We start from the raw sequence: 16,358 nt of genomic DNA, 5'->3' as shown, positions 1-16,358 counted from the left end.
GTGTGAAAGCCCCTATACTATTCTAAGATGAGGAGGTGGTTCTTATTCTTGATGTGTGGGACAAAAAATGTTTAATCTGTCATCATCTCTAATAAATTTGATGACACTTTCTCTCAGGATGATAGTAGGTCATGTTTTTTAATTGGATGAATGTTAATTCCTCTCTTTCCTCCCTTAATGAAGATACGAGTAAGAGAGAGACAGACAAGGGAGGACATCTCGGGAAGGGGTTCTGATTCAGGGCAAGATGCATCTTCTCTCAGACGTCATCCAACAGTTGCCCCTCCATATTTAGCTCCACGACCTCAATCTGCAAACCAACCACGAACACGGAGCTCTGAACCCCCAATCCAACCACCTAATCAGGTGACCCGTCAACAAAGGACACATAGTGCAGAGCGGCCACGATTCCAGCGCGCTCACAGTATGGACTCGCCTGCCTTTCAAAATATAGTTTCAAGTGAAACTGGAAATCATCAGCGTGCCCAAAGTGCAGAGCCTCCAAACTATGAACAGAGTCCTGGTATACACCCTAGCACCATGGGTCATCAGTCTGGTTTTGGACAAATCAAGCAGTCCCTACCAAAGCGAAATAGTCAAGATGCTCAAGAACCATCACAAATGCACAGACCTTCACAACAACCACACCCAGCATACAAAGATCTCCAGCAGCCATTACCTGGTCCCAGAGATGCCCCACCACCTGTACAAAAGTATAGGGCTATTCTTCAACCAGTGCCTTTGGATCGGGAAACTCGCCAACCAGCTCAAACACATGTACCAACTCAGAAGCCTCTGCATGAACATGAACCCACCATGCATTCACGTCTGTCACATGGGCATTATGGTCACAGCCCTCTGCAGTATGGTTCAGTCCAGGCACTGCCTCCGGCATATGGACAAATTGTTCACTCAGCTCCTTCCCATACAGCTAGCCATCTATCTTCATCTTCAAATGCTCATGCAGCTCACCCTGTGCCTGGACCTTCACTTCGTAAGTCTGAGACACTGGATCCCAAAGGACAATTGCCCATACCCAGTTTGGCACCTGCTGACAAAGAGGGTGAAGAAACTAGACGAAGGACCATTGCTGATCACATTCAGCCCATTCACAGAGAAGGTCGATCAGCATCAAGAGTGAATCCAGCTTCAGAAGGGTTACTTAAGAGCAGAAAAGCTGTGCTACCCTCAGAGATCCGTCGCAGACAAAAGAGTGTGGATGATCCCATGCGTGGACAAACTGATGAAGGTTTGGAAAGTGAGAGAATCAGAAGGATCAGCCAGTCAGAGGAGATAGAGGAGAGAGGTGGAAGAAAGTTGCACCAGTTGGAAGAAAGGGAGGGGCCTTATGGAAGAGGAATTGCTCAGATGGAGGAGGGAACAATAGCAGGTGAAAAGGTAATTGGTCTAGTTAAAGGCAGAGAACAGCATGATGACCGAAGGACCAGTCAGTCTGAAGAAAGAGAGGTAGATAGTGGCACAAAGAATAGTCGGAAATGTGAAGATGTGGCACGTGGTGTAAGGAAGATTGGTCAAAGAGAAGAAAACAAGCAAGTGTCTGGAATTAAAAAGGAGGAGGGTCAAGATAATTGGAGCACTAACCGGTTAGAGGGTATGGAACAAGGAGGTGTCAGGAAAGTTGACGAATTCAAAGAAAGAGAATGGGAAGTTAATCGAAGACAAGGCCACACTGTACACTCTGTTCAACCACTGGTGCATGGTGATAAGAAAATCGGTCAAGAGGTAGAGCAGAAAGAAGGCCAAATGTTCCTCAGAAAAGAAGTGGCAGAAGGACATGGTAGAAGACGACGGATTAATCTGTCAGAGAATGAAGAAGGGCATGTTAGACGGAGAAGGATAAGCCAATCAGAAGATGATTTGGAGGAACGTAGGGTACATAAAATTGGACAGTTGGATGCATGGGAAGTGCAAGGAGTGCATCGAATGGGCCAGCCAGATGGTAATTTTGAAAGACCTGAGAAAGGAAAGCAGAGGTTAAACACACATCTACCTGAGGAAATGGACACCGCTCCAACACAGCTAACCAATGAACAGCATTTTCCACACCATAGGGTGGGGGATGTTGGAGGCTACTTGCAGAAAGGTTCCTCCCTCCCACAAGCTCAACATCGAGTGAGCCAGGATGCAGGTGACCTGAGGCCAAAGGTGCGAATCCGTTCCATGTCAGATATTGGAGTAACTCAACGGTCTGCTGCATTGAGAAGTCTGGAGTGTGCTGCCAGTCAAGAGTCTGCAATGGTGATGGGTACAGGGCTTCATACTAGAGAGCTGAGTGGTGTGGCCAATGGTGAAATGGGCACCTTGGATACAAGAGTTTCTGTGGCTAAACTGAGACATTCCTACCTGGAGAATGCTTCTGGACGCAGACCTGAGCTGTATGTGAACTGGCACGTCAGCATGCTAAATCAAAGTTTTATCAAAGATAATGATTAAACCCACTAACCTCTAAGTAATAATCCCAAAAATTGGATGTGAAATTCTGCCTTTTTTTAATCCTATGCAATCACTTGTATGCTGCTCATCATTTAAAGGTTTAATCTGTAATTGCTGAAACTTGCCACTTGTCATCCAAGCAGCTAAGTCTGGATGGAGGATTGTTGGCTTCAACAATGACTTTGCATATAAATAACTTAATCTAATCTCCTCTAACTACAGTATATGGGCATCAGGATGAGATTTTGTAGATTGGATGCCATGGTACAAACTGCTTGATCTTAACCTTGCCTTGACATTGCGTGGAGAAAATTTTATCTTCATCAAGTGCATGAATATCATTGCTAAATAAAATGTATTGTGTGATTTGTTGATTTATTGATTGCTTTTATGATGTATTGCTCCAAAATTTGGGGGAATTGGGATGATCCAGACTGATTTATCTAAACAAGCTTTGTTGCTAAAGTGCCGCTAAAGTGCCCCGAGAACTTTTTTGTGCACAATTTTTTTTTTTTTGTTGTTGTTTTTTTTTTCTGCAGATGTTTCTGTTTTGCGAATGTTGCTTTAGAGGCTAGGTACTAAACAAATTCTGAAAAAATGTTTCTTTTGTTAAGACAATCTTTCCTGTCTAACAAAGGGAGTCTAAAGGAGACCAGGTTCCCATGGAGATCGATCCAATTGTCAACAGTGACCGGGAGAGAGAAGCACGTCGACCCAGACGTTACATTTCCCCAGGAGATGACAGGAAGTCATCTGAGAGGTTTAGAACCCAACCCATCACATCAGCCGAAAGGCTGGAGTCTGATAGGTACAGTGAAACAGGAAGTCAGGTGTTGTACAGAAGACTCTAATATATTATCAGTAGTGGTAAATTGTCATTGTTTAATACTTAAGTATCCCTCAGTCTTTTAATATATATATATATATATATATATATATATATATATATATATATATCTAGATATATATATATATATATATATATATATCATATATATATATATATATATATATATACTACCTCATTATCTGAATTTGGATATGAAAGCATTTTTAGAAAGGTTAAATTAGAATCTGAAATGTGAATTTGTTCTATGTAGCTAATTTTTATTTTCTTTAGTCATTATACCATAACTCTACCTCAGGGTCAATTATTTTTTGTTCTTTTTGTACTTTTACCTTCAGGTCCCGTCTTAGTCCAGAGCTTCAACATGCAGAATGTGAGTCAAAATTTAAGCGATATCAAACAAAGCAAATATCAGCAGCTGTGATTTGGCCATAGTCATTCATTTTTAAAACCATTCTATTAACAGTGAATATTCAGTAACCTAAGATTAACCCTCTTTTTTTTGTCTAGTGGATGAAGAAAAAATGGATGAACGAGCTAAAATGAGCGTGGCAGCCAAGAGGTCTCTTTTCAGGGTATCAAATAACTTGTTATATGAAATCATATAAAACTAATGATTAAAAAAACACATACATAATATATTTAGCATAAAAGTGTCAGTAATTTTGGATATTAACCAAACTTTTTTTTTTTTTTTACCTCTTGTCTTGCAGGAGCTGGAGAAGACTTCAGATGGAGGTGTCCCCAAACCTCGATCACGCAATGCTGCAGTTGAGCGGAGACTCCGACGAGTTCAGGATCGTTCACGGACACAGCCGGTCACAACAGAGGAAGTTGTCATTGCTGCTACGTAAGTAATTTCCTGCTTTTGGTTATGTAAAGGACCTAGCTTTCATATCATCAAATGAATCTCTTCACTACAATTAAAAGATGTTTGGCAAGAAGTGACAAATTCTGTGGACTTACCTTCATGTTGTATTTTCTCTGGAACACCGAGAATTCTGATGAAGCAAGGTTTATTAACAAATAATGACTTTAAGTTTGTATTGTATTTTGTATGAATTCATAAAGCTCACATGGTCTACTTTGGTAGAGTTTTTGTTTTTGGAGCTTGTGGTCATTAGGAACTTTGAATGTTTGTAAAAGAGCAGCATGAAATTTTTTCATTTGCGTTTTTGGAAAAATGACTGGATATGGGGGGAAGAACAACATGAAGGAGAATGACAGAATTTTCATTGTGGGTGAATTGTTCCTTTAAGGGATAAACCCATCATTGTCTACTCACACACCCATAATCACTTATTTGATGCTGAATTTTTTACATTGACCCTGATGTTTTTATGATTCGTTATACACCCCTACTTTTGCACTGATTCTTGTTTACTTCACTCTACATTACTTTTTGTTTTTGTCCCCCTGTAAAGTTCCCCCACTCCCCCTTCCCAAGTCATCACTATTCAAACCACTGCTCCCAGAATCCCCAGTCCTGCTGTAGTCAGCACTTCCATAACTAGTTTCAGGTATCATTTGAATGCTTCATTTTATTTTGTGTATGAGAATATAGGCATGGTCGTCTTGGGCTGCATGCTGTTTCTTAATTTGTTCATTGCTTGACTTGGACTTTTTATAGAAACAGGACAATGTGTTCTTTGACAGCATGATTGCATATTAATAGAGAATTCAGACCATACTTAGAAGACAGAGACAAATTGCTCGGTTCATTCATTGACTGGTGCATTAGATTAATCAGTTCGCAAAATGCTGCAAGTCTCTGTGGGAATCTTTGTGCCAGTGCGCCATCTGCTGGTGGATTGTACTTTCTGTTGTAAATTGTTGTTGGGAGTGTGAAAACTGAATGTCTGGCATGCAATTATGGGTTATGCAGTTCCATGATTTTGAAAAGTGAGCAAGTGCCTGTGTATATGAAAAAGTAGAGTATTTTAATGTGTGTAAGCATGTGCAGATGTTTTGGGTGTCTACATTAGCGCATGGTCACCCAGATTAGCTGTGAACAGTCACATGGTAAGTAGCAAAACACATTTGGCACTCTCTATGTGCTCTGAAATGTCAAAGGTGTCACCTGTCTGTCAACAGTTTTATGAGAGCGACAGAGGGTGAGAGATTTACTTAAATTAGAAAGGCAAAGAGAACGCAAATCAATGAAATGAATTTACAAGTACAAAAGCACAACACCAATGTATGTGAGTCCTATGTCTTTTTTTAAACTGAGACTGTGGACTGGAATATTGACCAGGCAGTGAGTTGAACTCTGTTTCTGTGTGTTTATAAGGATGAAATTTATCTGATTGAAACAACAGACTCTCACTGATTCAGTCTACTTATAACACAGTTGTCATCTCATCTAAGTGCTCAATTTTACCATAATATGAGATCAGCAAGTTCTCTGTGTAAACACAAGTATAAAACATTTTTCAACATTTTTGCACCTGTTGTCTTTCTAAGTTCTTGCCACTGATTGTATAATTAAACTTTTAAACAAAGTTTGACACTTTTGCACAATTTTTAATGCAGAAGTATCTAACATGTTACTATCTTTATACAGCTATGTAGTATAATTACTTGTTTTTGTTAGTTTTAAACGGAACATGTAGCAGTCATTTATGGACACAAAAGTCATCAGCTGACTGTATAATATGTCATATGGCTCTCACATGCCTGATGACTGAATCTCAAAGACACAGACTTGGATAAACAAATGAATAAACTGGTTTACTTACTCACTGGAATACTTTATTATAGTATAGCAACCTGTAATTCTCCTCTCAGTCTGCAGGCATCATCAGCACATGGATCGACCCACCACGAGCAGGAGAAAGAAGATGTTTCGAAGGAGGCAGTTCCGGGAGAAGAGGATTTGGGTCCCGAGGAGCCAGACTTATCAACACTAAGCCTTTCTGAGAAGATGGCATTATTCAGTCGCTTGTCACAACCCTCTGGCCAATCAGCAAACGGACCCCGTCCGGACACACGCCAGCGTAGAGCCAACACCCGCTTTCAGACTCAACCTATCACCCAGGACGAGGTTGATCAGGTGAGGCCTCCCTCTTTTTATCTGTGTGCTAGTTCACTGTATTTAGAGACTATTATAGTTTTTACGTTTAAGTTTTGTGTCACTAGTGGTCTAGAAAATATGCCCTTTACCTTAGGTTGACATTATTAAAGAGAGATCATTTAGAAGTTGTAGTTGACTCCAGAGACATTGTGCTATTCACAGGAACTTAAAAAAGACGTAGATCCGTCTGGTCTCACAGATCAACCTGCTGTGATTAATGATTCTGTTGGTCCCACTCAGAGCGAGCAAGTAAGACACACTGGACTGAGGCTTTTGATTGGCTGGTCAGTGAGAGCTTTGCCTTGGCAGCAGCTGCTGATTGGTTAATGGCTGAGGCCCCAACAATGTTGCATTTCCAACTGGATATTTGCTACTGCTGAGTTGCGTTATAATGGTTTCATTACTTTATATTAAGAGACTGACCGGTTTAATTTCTTATCTGGGTAACTGCATTTCACTGTGCTAAATTATTAAAGGTACAGTTTACCCTTAAATTAAAATTGCTATTTACTCATATTTTTTCACTTTTTTTTAATGAATGAGATGTTTGGCAGAATGTTTACGCTGTTTTTTCTTTGCACAGCTAAAGCATATGGAAAACAGGGGCTGTAAGGCTCCAAAATTGAATCTTTTCCTCATACAAGGCCATATAATGTACTTCTTTATCACAAGGAACAAGTAACAATAACCTTTATGGTGTATTTTTAAAGCTCAAAAGTCCCATTCACTTACACTCATAGGGGTGAAAAAGCAGCCAGGACATTCTGCACAATAACTCCTTTTATATTCTACAGAAAAATGATGATTTTTAGAGGTTTGAAAGAAATGATGACCAAACATAATTTTCTTGGTGAACTATTCCTTTAAATAGGCAATTCTGTGCTTGCTATGAGAGACAGTTTTTCTCAAGAACATGGGATTAGAAATAGACCTTGATGATGATGATGATTAGTGGTGTAAAAAAAATCAGGTTTGTTGCATGTCTGAGAAGTTTACCAATGAGGTTGTTTGGTATGCAAAGCACATCCGATCTCTGCAAGATGCCTCGGAATCATGCATCCTGCATTTGACCTCTGACCTCTCTGGGCTCTGTAAATGGGAACGCCGTCTGAATATGATCATTCTTTCTATCTCTCCAGCTGCAAAATGGAAGCGTGAAGTTGGAGCCTCTCTCTGCATCACTGGTCCACTCTGTTACCGCGGTCACCGCCCAGGCCTCTGTTGCCACGGTGATAAGTGCTTCCCCATCAATGACCGCAGATGTTCGCATGGGGATCTCTGCAGCTCCACCCACCACTCAGGCCTCACCCAATCAGGTGGTCTCTGCTCAGTTTCCAACCTATGAGAGAGGAGTTCGATACTTCAGTCTTACAGAGAGTGGGGAAAGACCCACACCTGATGTTCAGTCTCCGCTTCCCGCAGAGCTGCCCAGCCAATCAGCGTACACCAAGGGTGTGGCCGACGAGAATGGGCAGAGGGGAAGACAAGGGTTTTTAAGCAGAGAGGAGAGAGACACAGAGCTCCTCAGTGCGACTTCCCCTCCACACACACATGCACTCAGACACACACCCCCTCACGGCAGGGGAGATGCAGAGCTGAGTGGCCCACGGGAGAGGGAGAAAGAGGGTACACCCGTCTCACAGGGAGGCTACCTCTCGCCAGACGCCCATCAGACGGCAAGAGGAAGCGGTACCAGAGCCATCGTCTCAGGTAAGGATAGATAGAACGAAAAAGAAAAGGGGTTTAGATTGTGTGCAAACCAATCAGCTGTGTCTATTGTCTCTGTGCGCACAATCACACACATGCTGCACTGATTGGGCTAACTGGGTTAACCGGCCTCCAGCCTACATGCTGCTCGAGTCGAATGTGATTAGCATAATTTATCATACATCAAGTGTGCGGCTCTCTTTGTCTGTCGTGTAAAACTAATGTTGCTGAAATGAATCGGGCAGAAGTGGCTCTGTGGCTTTTATTTGCGCTCCCCGCCAAAGCTGTTACTATCCATTTGCTTGGAAGCAATTGGCATGTGTGTGAATTGTTTCGTAGTAAAGGCGGAAATGAATGAAAGACGGGAGCAGTAAGACGGCTGGAAGTGTGTCTCAGCGCACACTGATAGACATGCTGTCAGCCTACAAGTAAAAAACACAGCGGGTTATTAGGTTCATGTTTGCCACATGTTAAAGGACAGTCATGATAGCAGAATGCGACAGTGGATTTCATAGGATTAAGGGTGTTTTTAACACTGTGCATGTGTGTGTTTTGTGTGCCAGTGGTGCTTTAGGCTGCTGTCTGTTTGTGTGTGTCAGATATTGATTGAGCTCTGTGATAAACATGACTCTCTGTGTGTGTGTGTGTGTGTGTGTGTAAGCAGATGTGTAATGATTTTTTTCCCTTTATCTGCTGCACTGAATAGCTGTGGCTACACACATATTTGTCTTATTAACTGGATAAATCTTGTCAATTTTGTCATGTCCAGTTCATAACTCCACCCCCCCCCCCCCCAAAAAAAAAAAAAATATTTTAATTTTCTAATTGTCATGAATGTAATACTGTTTTTTTCCATTAGATATTGAAATTTATATATTTTTTTCACTGTATCAAATTACAAAATATTTATGTAACATTTTAATTATTATTAATAATAATAATAATTAATAATTAATAATTAATAATTTCACCACCTTCTTTTAATATGTATATATTATTTAATTTATTTTATTTTATTTAAAATTCTCATTGCCACATTTCCCTTCAAGTAATGATTCTCATTAGATTCCTATATATAAAACATTTACTGTATTAAAGAACAAAATATTGAAATACAATGTTTTTTATTCAAGTAAATCAGCATAAAATCAGCATAGTGTAAAAATAATGTATGCCATTGCATTTAAAGGTAGTACAACAAATACTACCATGATGTAAAACAAAATACATTTTAATTTAAAATGAAAATATATATATTTTTTTGCATTCCATTAATGGAGATTTAGTGGGTGTTCAGTTAAAATTCACAAAACAATTAATGTCACAATACAAGCAAATTTTAAAACTCCTAAAAAAAAATAATGCTTTTTTGCATAAAGAATTTTTTTTTTTTGTGGAGAAATGGACACGTTTCTGACGGCTTTTGTGGGATTTACCCTGTAAGTCTGTAGGTGTATTTGCTCTCATGCTGGATCTCAATATGTTTCTCCAGATGTCTCTGATCCCAGCGTTCCCGTGAGGACGGTGAGCACAGCTGCGGTCTCCTCCAGAAGTTCTTCACACACCTCAAACGCTCTCACTTACCTCCAGCAAACCCAGTCCTACACGCCTCCTCAGCCTCAACCAAAACCAGCGCAGCACCCTCAAATCTACACACCAACCCACGCTAGACCTCAAACACAACCCTACAACCCGCCGACACCACCACAGACACAGGCCAAACCACAAACACACCTCATTTCTGACTCTCAGCCTCACATCCACGTTGACTCTCAGGCTCCTCCACGGCAAACCCAGCTGTTCCCTGAACCCCAGTGGCAGGTGCAACCCAGAGTCCCGCCGCAGACGCAGCCCAAACCGCAATCCTTCCTTCCACCTCAGTCACATGCCTACATTCCCCCTCAACCCAAAATACCCCCTCAAACCCAGCCAAAACCCCATTGCTTCATACCACCTCCAACACAGCTCCAAGAAGAGATCCCAGGAAAATACGGCCCGTCTGGACTCGTCGTCTCCAAAGACCAAAAGCCAGAGATCCACGAAGATCCGGAGGCCATGACATCTATGTCAATCAAAGAGAGGTGTGTGCTGGTTACTTCACTTCTACGTTGTAAGTCAGCATACATTACATACATTATGCAAATCCTATTTATAGTAATTCACATAAAATATAGCATATTAGCGTAGGAGTCACTATAAAAAAATATTTTTTAATTAAGCAAATAAACCTTTCAAAATGATTGTCCAGGGCTCAACAATAGTCTATGTATTTTTTATTTACCCTAACAAACTTGTCTCTGGCTACAAAGTAACATACTGTATATTTTGTTACTAACATATAATTTTAAGAAATAAAATGAAAGAATATAATTAAATACACAATCATTCAAAAGACTATAAGATTTCTAAATGTTTTGAAATATGTTTCAAGGCTGCATTTATTTGAACAAAACGTACTGCAGAAACAGTAATTTTGTGAAATATTGTTACAGTTTAAAGCGGCTGTTTTCTATGTAAATATATTTTAAAATATAATTTATTCCTGAGATGCAAAGCTTTTTACTCCATTTTTACAATTTTACACCAGTCTTCAATGTCACGTGATCCTTCAGAAATCCTTTTAATATGCCGATTTGCTTCTCAAGAATAATTTCTTATTACTGTCAATGTTGAAAACAGTACTGCTGCTTAGTATTTTTGTGGGAACAAAATGTGGGATACATTTGTATGATACTTTGATGAATCGAAAGTTCAAAAGAAACATTTTTTAAGCTAGAAATCTAGATTTGTATGTGTATATGGAAGGTATAGCAGCTAAACAGCATGTTAAAAGCACACTTATGTCATATTGCAGTGTATGGCTGATGGCTTTAGATGTTGCAGGTTGACTGGAGCTGTTCTCCTTCTGTCTTGTCTTATAAATGAAATTGGGTCATCTCTGCTCTTGGTGAGCTCTGATAATGCGGACAGGACTATTTTAGATCTCCCAGCCTTCCCCGCTGGGCAGGATGAAATGAGTACAGACAGAGAGATAGAGACAACAGACCATGCAAAGTCACATGAGAAAGCTGAATTGTGACGAATTTTGCATGCTGTGGTATTATGGGTGGGATTTCTGAAAGTGTTTCGTACAACAAACATTTTTCTGTTGTCATTTCTTTCATTTTATATTACATTACTCTTAGTTATCTGCATGAGTTTCACATCTACAGTGTAAACGTCTGTTCAAAATGGAGTGAAGCGTTTGATTATTCCATTTCTCAGGTTAGCCATGTTGAAGAAGAGTGGAGAGGAAGATTGGAAAAACAGGATCAACAAGAAACAGGAAGTTAAACAGGAAGTTGTGTCTGTAAGCGAGAAGAGTAGTCAAATAATGGAGGAGCAAGGCTTTAAGAAAAAGGTAAGTATCTGTAGCCTAGCAACATCAAATCTGGAAATGCATCACAGGGGTTACAAGAACAAATTAATGCATTTCTTTTATAACGCATTATATATAAAGGCTTTAAGTAAAGTGTTCCCACAGTTCTCTTATGTGTCCCCACCAGCTACCCATTATTATAATAGTTTCTACATGTCTATGTGCAAGTAATAACCAGTGTGATGTCTAAAAATAGACAGGGGTGACTATGATGTGAAACACTAATATAGTGTTGTAATGCTCTTACCATAAATTCACTTTTTACATTCATATGAAATAATACTGCAGTTTTCACATTGTCATTGTTTTTCATATATTTATATTCAGGGGTGTACAAAGTATTGAGGAATTGTACCTAGGTTCAAGTACAAATACTGTCAAAAATTGTACTCAATAAGAAAGTACATAGTCATAGTTCTTAGCTTTTCTAAATTGATTTTCAAAAACAGTAGAGATTTCGCCTTTTAGTATTTTTGATGCAGTTTTTATTTAAAGAAACCTTTCAAAAATCACTGTTTTCTTGTTGTTTGGGTTTCTCATTGACAGTGAGGGAAAATATATTTATTTTAATAAAACAAAATATAAAAGTATATATAAAAGAAAATGTAAAGTTATGTGAGCATGAATTATTGGCTTGTGACAAGAAAAATAAATTTTCACTGAGGAAAGATTTAAGTCCTGATGAAATGTATTTTGTACTTTTAAGAATAAAAAATATTCAGTTTTAACAGTACTGTTTTAAAGGACAAATTCTTCAAAATAATACTTTAGTAGTGAACCATTACTCAAATACTTTAAATCTCCGATGACATTTAATGGGGACTGGTGCTATCAAGCTGTGAAATCACAAAAAGCACATAAATGTTTCATTAAATTCTTTACGCTGTATAGAGTGACGTATAAGAATGACAACATCTCTAATGATGCCATAAGGACTTGAAATGGATATTCTTAGATATTCTTTACAAAGTCATTCTTTGTGTTCCTTGGAAGAAAGTAAAGTGCTTAAGGTAAGTAAATGATGGGAATTTTCATTTTTGGTGAACTGTTCACCAAAAAAAGCGAAAAACATATGTTATAATAATAATTTAATAATAACAACACCATCAACTACTCCAGTAAAAAAAGCTAATAAATCACTGCCTAGCCCTGAAACATATACTTTACACAGTCTGAGTCATTTCACAGCGTGGTGTAGTTAAATTCATGGTTTTCATCTTTTTAGACGCTGTGTAATTATGTGTTTTATATAGAAACCTTGTGCATTATTGTGTTACTCTCAGTTCAGCAAGTGCAAAGGTTAAAGGAATGAAGGGTTTTCAATTTATCCTGAACTGAAAGGCCAGGTCTTGCACACGAAATGGGTATCATGTAGCATTTTTCCAGTTTTAGCTCTGTGCACCTCACACACACACACACACACACATATGCATCTCCTGTGTGTTTAGGACGAGACTGTTATCCGAGAGTTTGCATCATCTGAGCAGCTCTGGGTAAGTGCCTACATCAGTGTCTGTCTTAGACGAGTTTGGCTTGAGCTGCAAGATGACTGGCTGGCCTGCTACTGCAAACTGCAAAAAGGACTGACACGCTGCTTGCCTTATCTTCTAAACTAACCTCATTTTATAGCTCACTGTAAAATATTTTACACTTTTCAGTTGGTAACACTTTACAATAAGGTTTCATTTAGCATTACGCTTCTACAGCATTTTGTAATTTTTGTTAATTTCGACATTTACAGACATTTTTTAAACTTAAAGTTATGTTGACATTAGTTAATTAGGGAACTAACGTGAACTAACATTAATAATTTTACTTTTATTAGCTAGCATTAACAGAGAATAATAAGTGTTGTAAAAAATAATTGCTTATTATTAGTTTGTTAGTTAATGCATTAACTAATGTTAACAAATAAGACAGGTGGCTATAGCAAGTTAATATTTGCGTTTCTCTAAAACTGTACTGCTGTTGGAATGTTTAGGAACATGCTGTAATAAATTCACTCAACATTTTAGATGAAGCACCTTGCTTTTCTAGATGGACCAGATCTGTGCTTCTCAACTGATGGGTCACATCTCAAAAATAGGTGACTGGTCTGTTCTGATATCATTATGGTCAGCAGAAACGAATGTGAAATGTGATTAATAAAATATAGCTAACCAAGAACATGAAACCTTTATGATATATAGAAATCATAAAGGTCAGTTTATGCTATCAGCTTATATCATGTTAATATATTAGAGTCTTGGCAGTTCGTAATAATATTGTTATATTTAAATTTTTGAACAATAACCAGTTTTGGTGCTGTGTTAGTTGTCCCTTGATATCCAATGCAAAATACTGAAAATCTTGCCTGATGTAAAACCAGTTGAGAACCACTGGTCCAGATTTTTCTTTTGACTTTTTCCCTCATTCATTCTCTGACCTCTGTGGATTATATTCTTCTTCCATTCATTTCTACACCCTGTAATCATTGTCTCTCATTTTTTTCATTCACTTTTTTCTTCTATCTACTTCCTGTTTCCTCCTCCTCCTGTCTGTAGGAGCCTGTCTTTTCTTCCACCTACTCTCCTCCTCCTCTCCCATCTACCCCAAAATGCCAATATGTAGAACAACAAGGCCAGGTAAGAGGGAGCGTGTGCATTTTGGAACCATTTCATTTCTAACAGATCTCTACGAAAGGTCAGAATTTGCTCTTTGTTTGTCTGTTCCATCCTCGTGCCACCAAATTTTCTAGAATGTTCTGAACATTAGGTTTTGTCAGATGCGATAGGAGTTGTTGTTGTTGTTTTTTCTTGTTGATTTGAATCTAGTTCATGATTATTTATGTATGCATGTATTTAAGTATGTATGGCTGAACTACAATAGTAAATACAGTAAATTAATTGCTGTATAAACCCTAAGAAAGTCTAAAAGACTTGTACATAAAGACATATCTATGCTTTAATACACCAAGTAAAAATTGTCTGGTTTGATTTAGTTTATAATAGACTCGTATTATTAGTTTGCATAATTTATGCTTCGGTTCACTGTGGATGATAGTAGAAAACACAAATTTCTCTGACAAAAACAGACAGCACAGCCAGATTTCTGTAGATTTACTCAGGGCAAATGCATTCATTAAATAAGCGTTGGCGGCATAAATGCGTAAATCTAATTTAAATGGAAATGTAGAGCACTTTGAGTAAGGATTACTGCATTTTTGGCTTTTGCTTTTGACTGGCAGATTTCAGTACTGTATGAACAGCAAAGAGGATAGTAATATTCTAATGATTTAAAAGCACTTTTGACATGGGCTTCACAATTTGAGTTTGCTGATGACCTGCTCGTGTGAATTATCTGTCCATTATGTCCACGTCGTTGGTCTTTCCTTCCTGTAAACTTATCAGAATGATCTATAACCATCTTATCTGTTTTGTCTCACTGTAATCAGAAACTTGAAGAGGGGGAGGGACAGATGTCCATTGAAGAAAGGAAGCAGATGATCTCAACGCGGGAGGAGGCGTGGCAGAGCACAGGGAGGGGCGTGGCCAATGACTCCAGCCAGTACACTGTGGCTGCCAGGATGGTATAAGATTCATAAGATTAAAATACTTTGTTTGGCTTCAAAACTAACTAAAATAAAATAAAATCCAGGATTAAAAATTTGTTGGCTTCAAAAACTCTGAAATTCTCAAATAGGTAATCAAATTAAATTTAAAAAAAGTGATTCAAAAAACAAAATAACCCAAACTAAAATTCAAAAGTAAACCCAAAAAAATTTATTCATCAAATTAAATTTAAAAAAAGTGATTTAGTATACATAGCATATTAAATGCAAGTAAAGTGTCTACTTGATGTTTCAAATAACTTTTGTAAAATGAAATGTCCAAATATGGGTGAAATAATGTTCCATCTTCATTCAGTGTAGCAGATATAGCAATGTAAAAATTAAACAAAATGTTTACTCTGTCCTGTACTTATTAAAATATATAAAAGATAAAGCAATAATACTACATTTTATTATATTTTAAATTATTAAAATCATTTTGCTGACAAATGGATAAAACCAAGTGGCTTGAAGGATAGTGGCAAAGATAAAGATTTAAAATTACATTTAGTTTGGGGGGGCTGAACTATGATCCTTAAGTAGAGTCTAAGATGATTATTTTTCTAAATATCCCTGACAATATTTTTTATATATAAACTATTGTTACACTGAATGACATTTTACTTGTTGCCGTCTGTAAATCATGGTGCAAATGTAAAATAGTCATTTATTTTTTAATCAACCAAATCATAAATGTTTGTTAAACATTTATGCAATTTATTTATACATTTAATTTAGATTTTTTTAATTACATAAAATAGCATTACATACTGTAGGTAGCATACTTATTTTCTGACTGTCTCTTATCTGACAGGTCTGGCTGCTTCCTCTGCAGTGATCAGCCCTATTCTGTCTCCGGTCTCTGCTAAACTGAAGAGCAGTGTGCCAGCTATCTCGAAACCACAGGAAGGTACGTTCAACAAACACACACTTCATGAAAGAAGACATTCTTCTTTGGAAGGCACAAAGTTTGAGAAAGTTTGTTGTTGCACCATAATAACTGGGACAAAAACCTGATGTGCTGCAGAAATTGAGGCCAGAGCTGAGATGGAATCTGATAAGAAGCTGGAAAAGCTGGAGACGTTTATAGGGCGTTTGAACAGTAAAGGTGAGTTGATTGATGCAAAATCTCTTTATTTTCTTAAATTTTTTTTTTTTTTTTTTTTTTTTATAGAAGAGAATGTTATGAGCCCATTGTAGAGGTAAAAGTAGAAATCACAGTTGCATTATTTGGTGTCAAAATCTTTGAAAAATGAAGCAGTTTTCATTT

The 16,358-nt window shown here is 38.0% G+C and overlaps 1 protein-coding gene across 1 annotated transcript in view; it reads left to right on the top strand.

Moving 5' to 3' along the window:
* svilb (supervillin b) overlaps positions 1-16,358 on the top strand; it is a 37,819-nt gene that overhangs the window by 10,472 nt on the left and 10,989 nt on the right. Inside the window, 16 exon segments of the mRNA XM_042719182.1 lie at positions 184-2,396; positions 3,092-3,262; positions 3,640-3,674; positions 3,812-3,876; positions 4,015-4,151; positions 4,726-4,821; positions 6,089-6,353; positions 6,537-6,623; positions 7,514-8,084; positions 9,574-10,162; positions 11,346-11,481; positions 12,948-12,992; positions 14,043-14,123; positions 14,933-15,067; positions 15,869-15,998; positions 16,116-16,196. Of these exon segments, the coding sequence (XP_042575116.1) occupies positions 184-2,396; positions 3,092-3,262; positions 3,640-3,674; positions 3,812-3,876; positions 4,015-4,151; positions 4,726-4,821; positions 6,089-6,353; positions 6,537-6,623; positions 7,514-8,084; positions 9,574-10,162; positions 11,346-11,481; positions 12,948-12,992; positions 14,043-14,123; positions 14,933-15,067; positions 15,869-15,998; positions 16,116-16,196 (4,837 nt within the window).

Source organism: Cyprinus carpio, chromosome B2 (assembly GCF_018340385.1).
Source record: "Cyprinus carpio isolate SPL01 chromosome B2, ASM1834038v1, whole genome shotgun sequence".
NCBI lineage: Eukaryota > Metazoa > Chordata > Actinopteri > Cypriniformes > Cyprinidae > Cyprinus > Cyprinus carpio.
The sequence above is the reverse complement of the archived record's forward strand: the minus strand, read 5'-3'. Positions and strand labels throughout refer to the sequence as shown.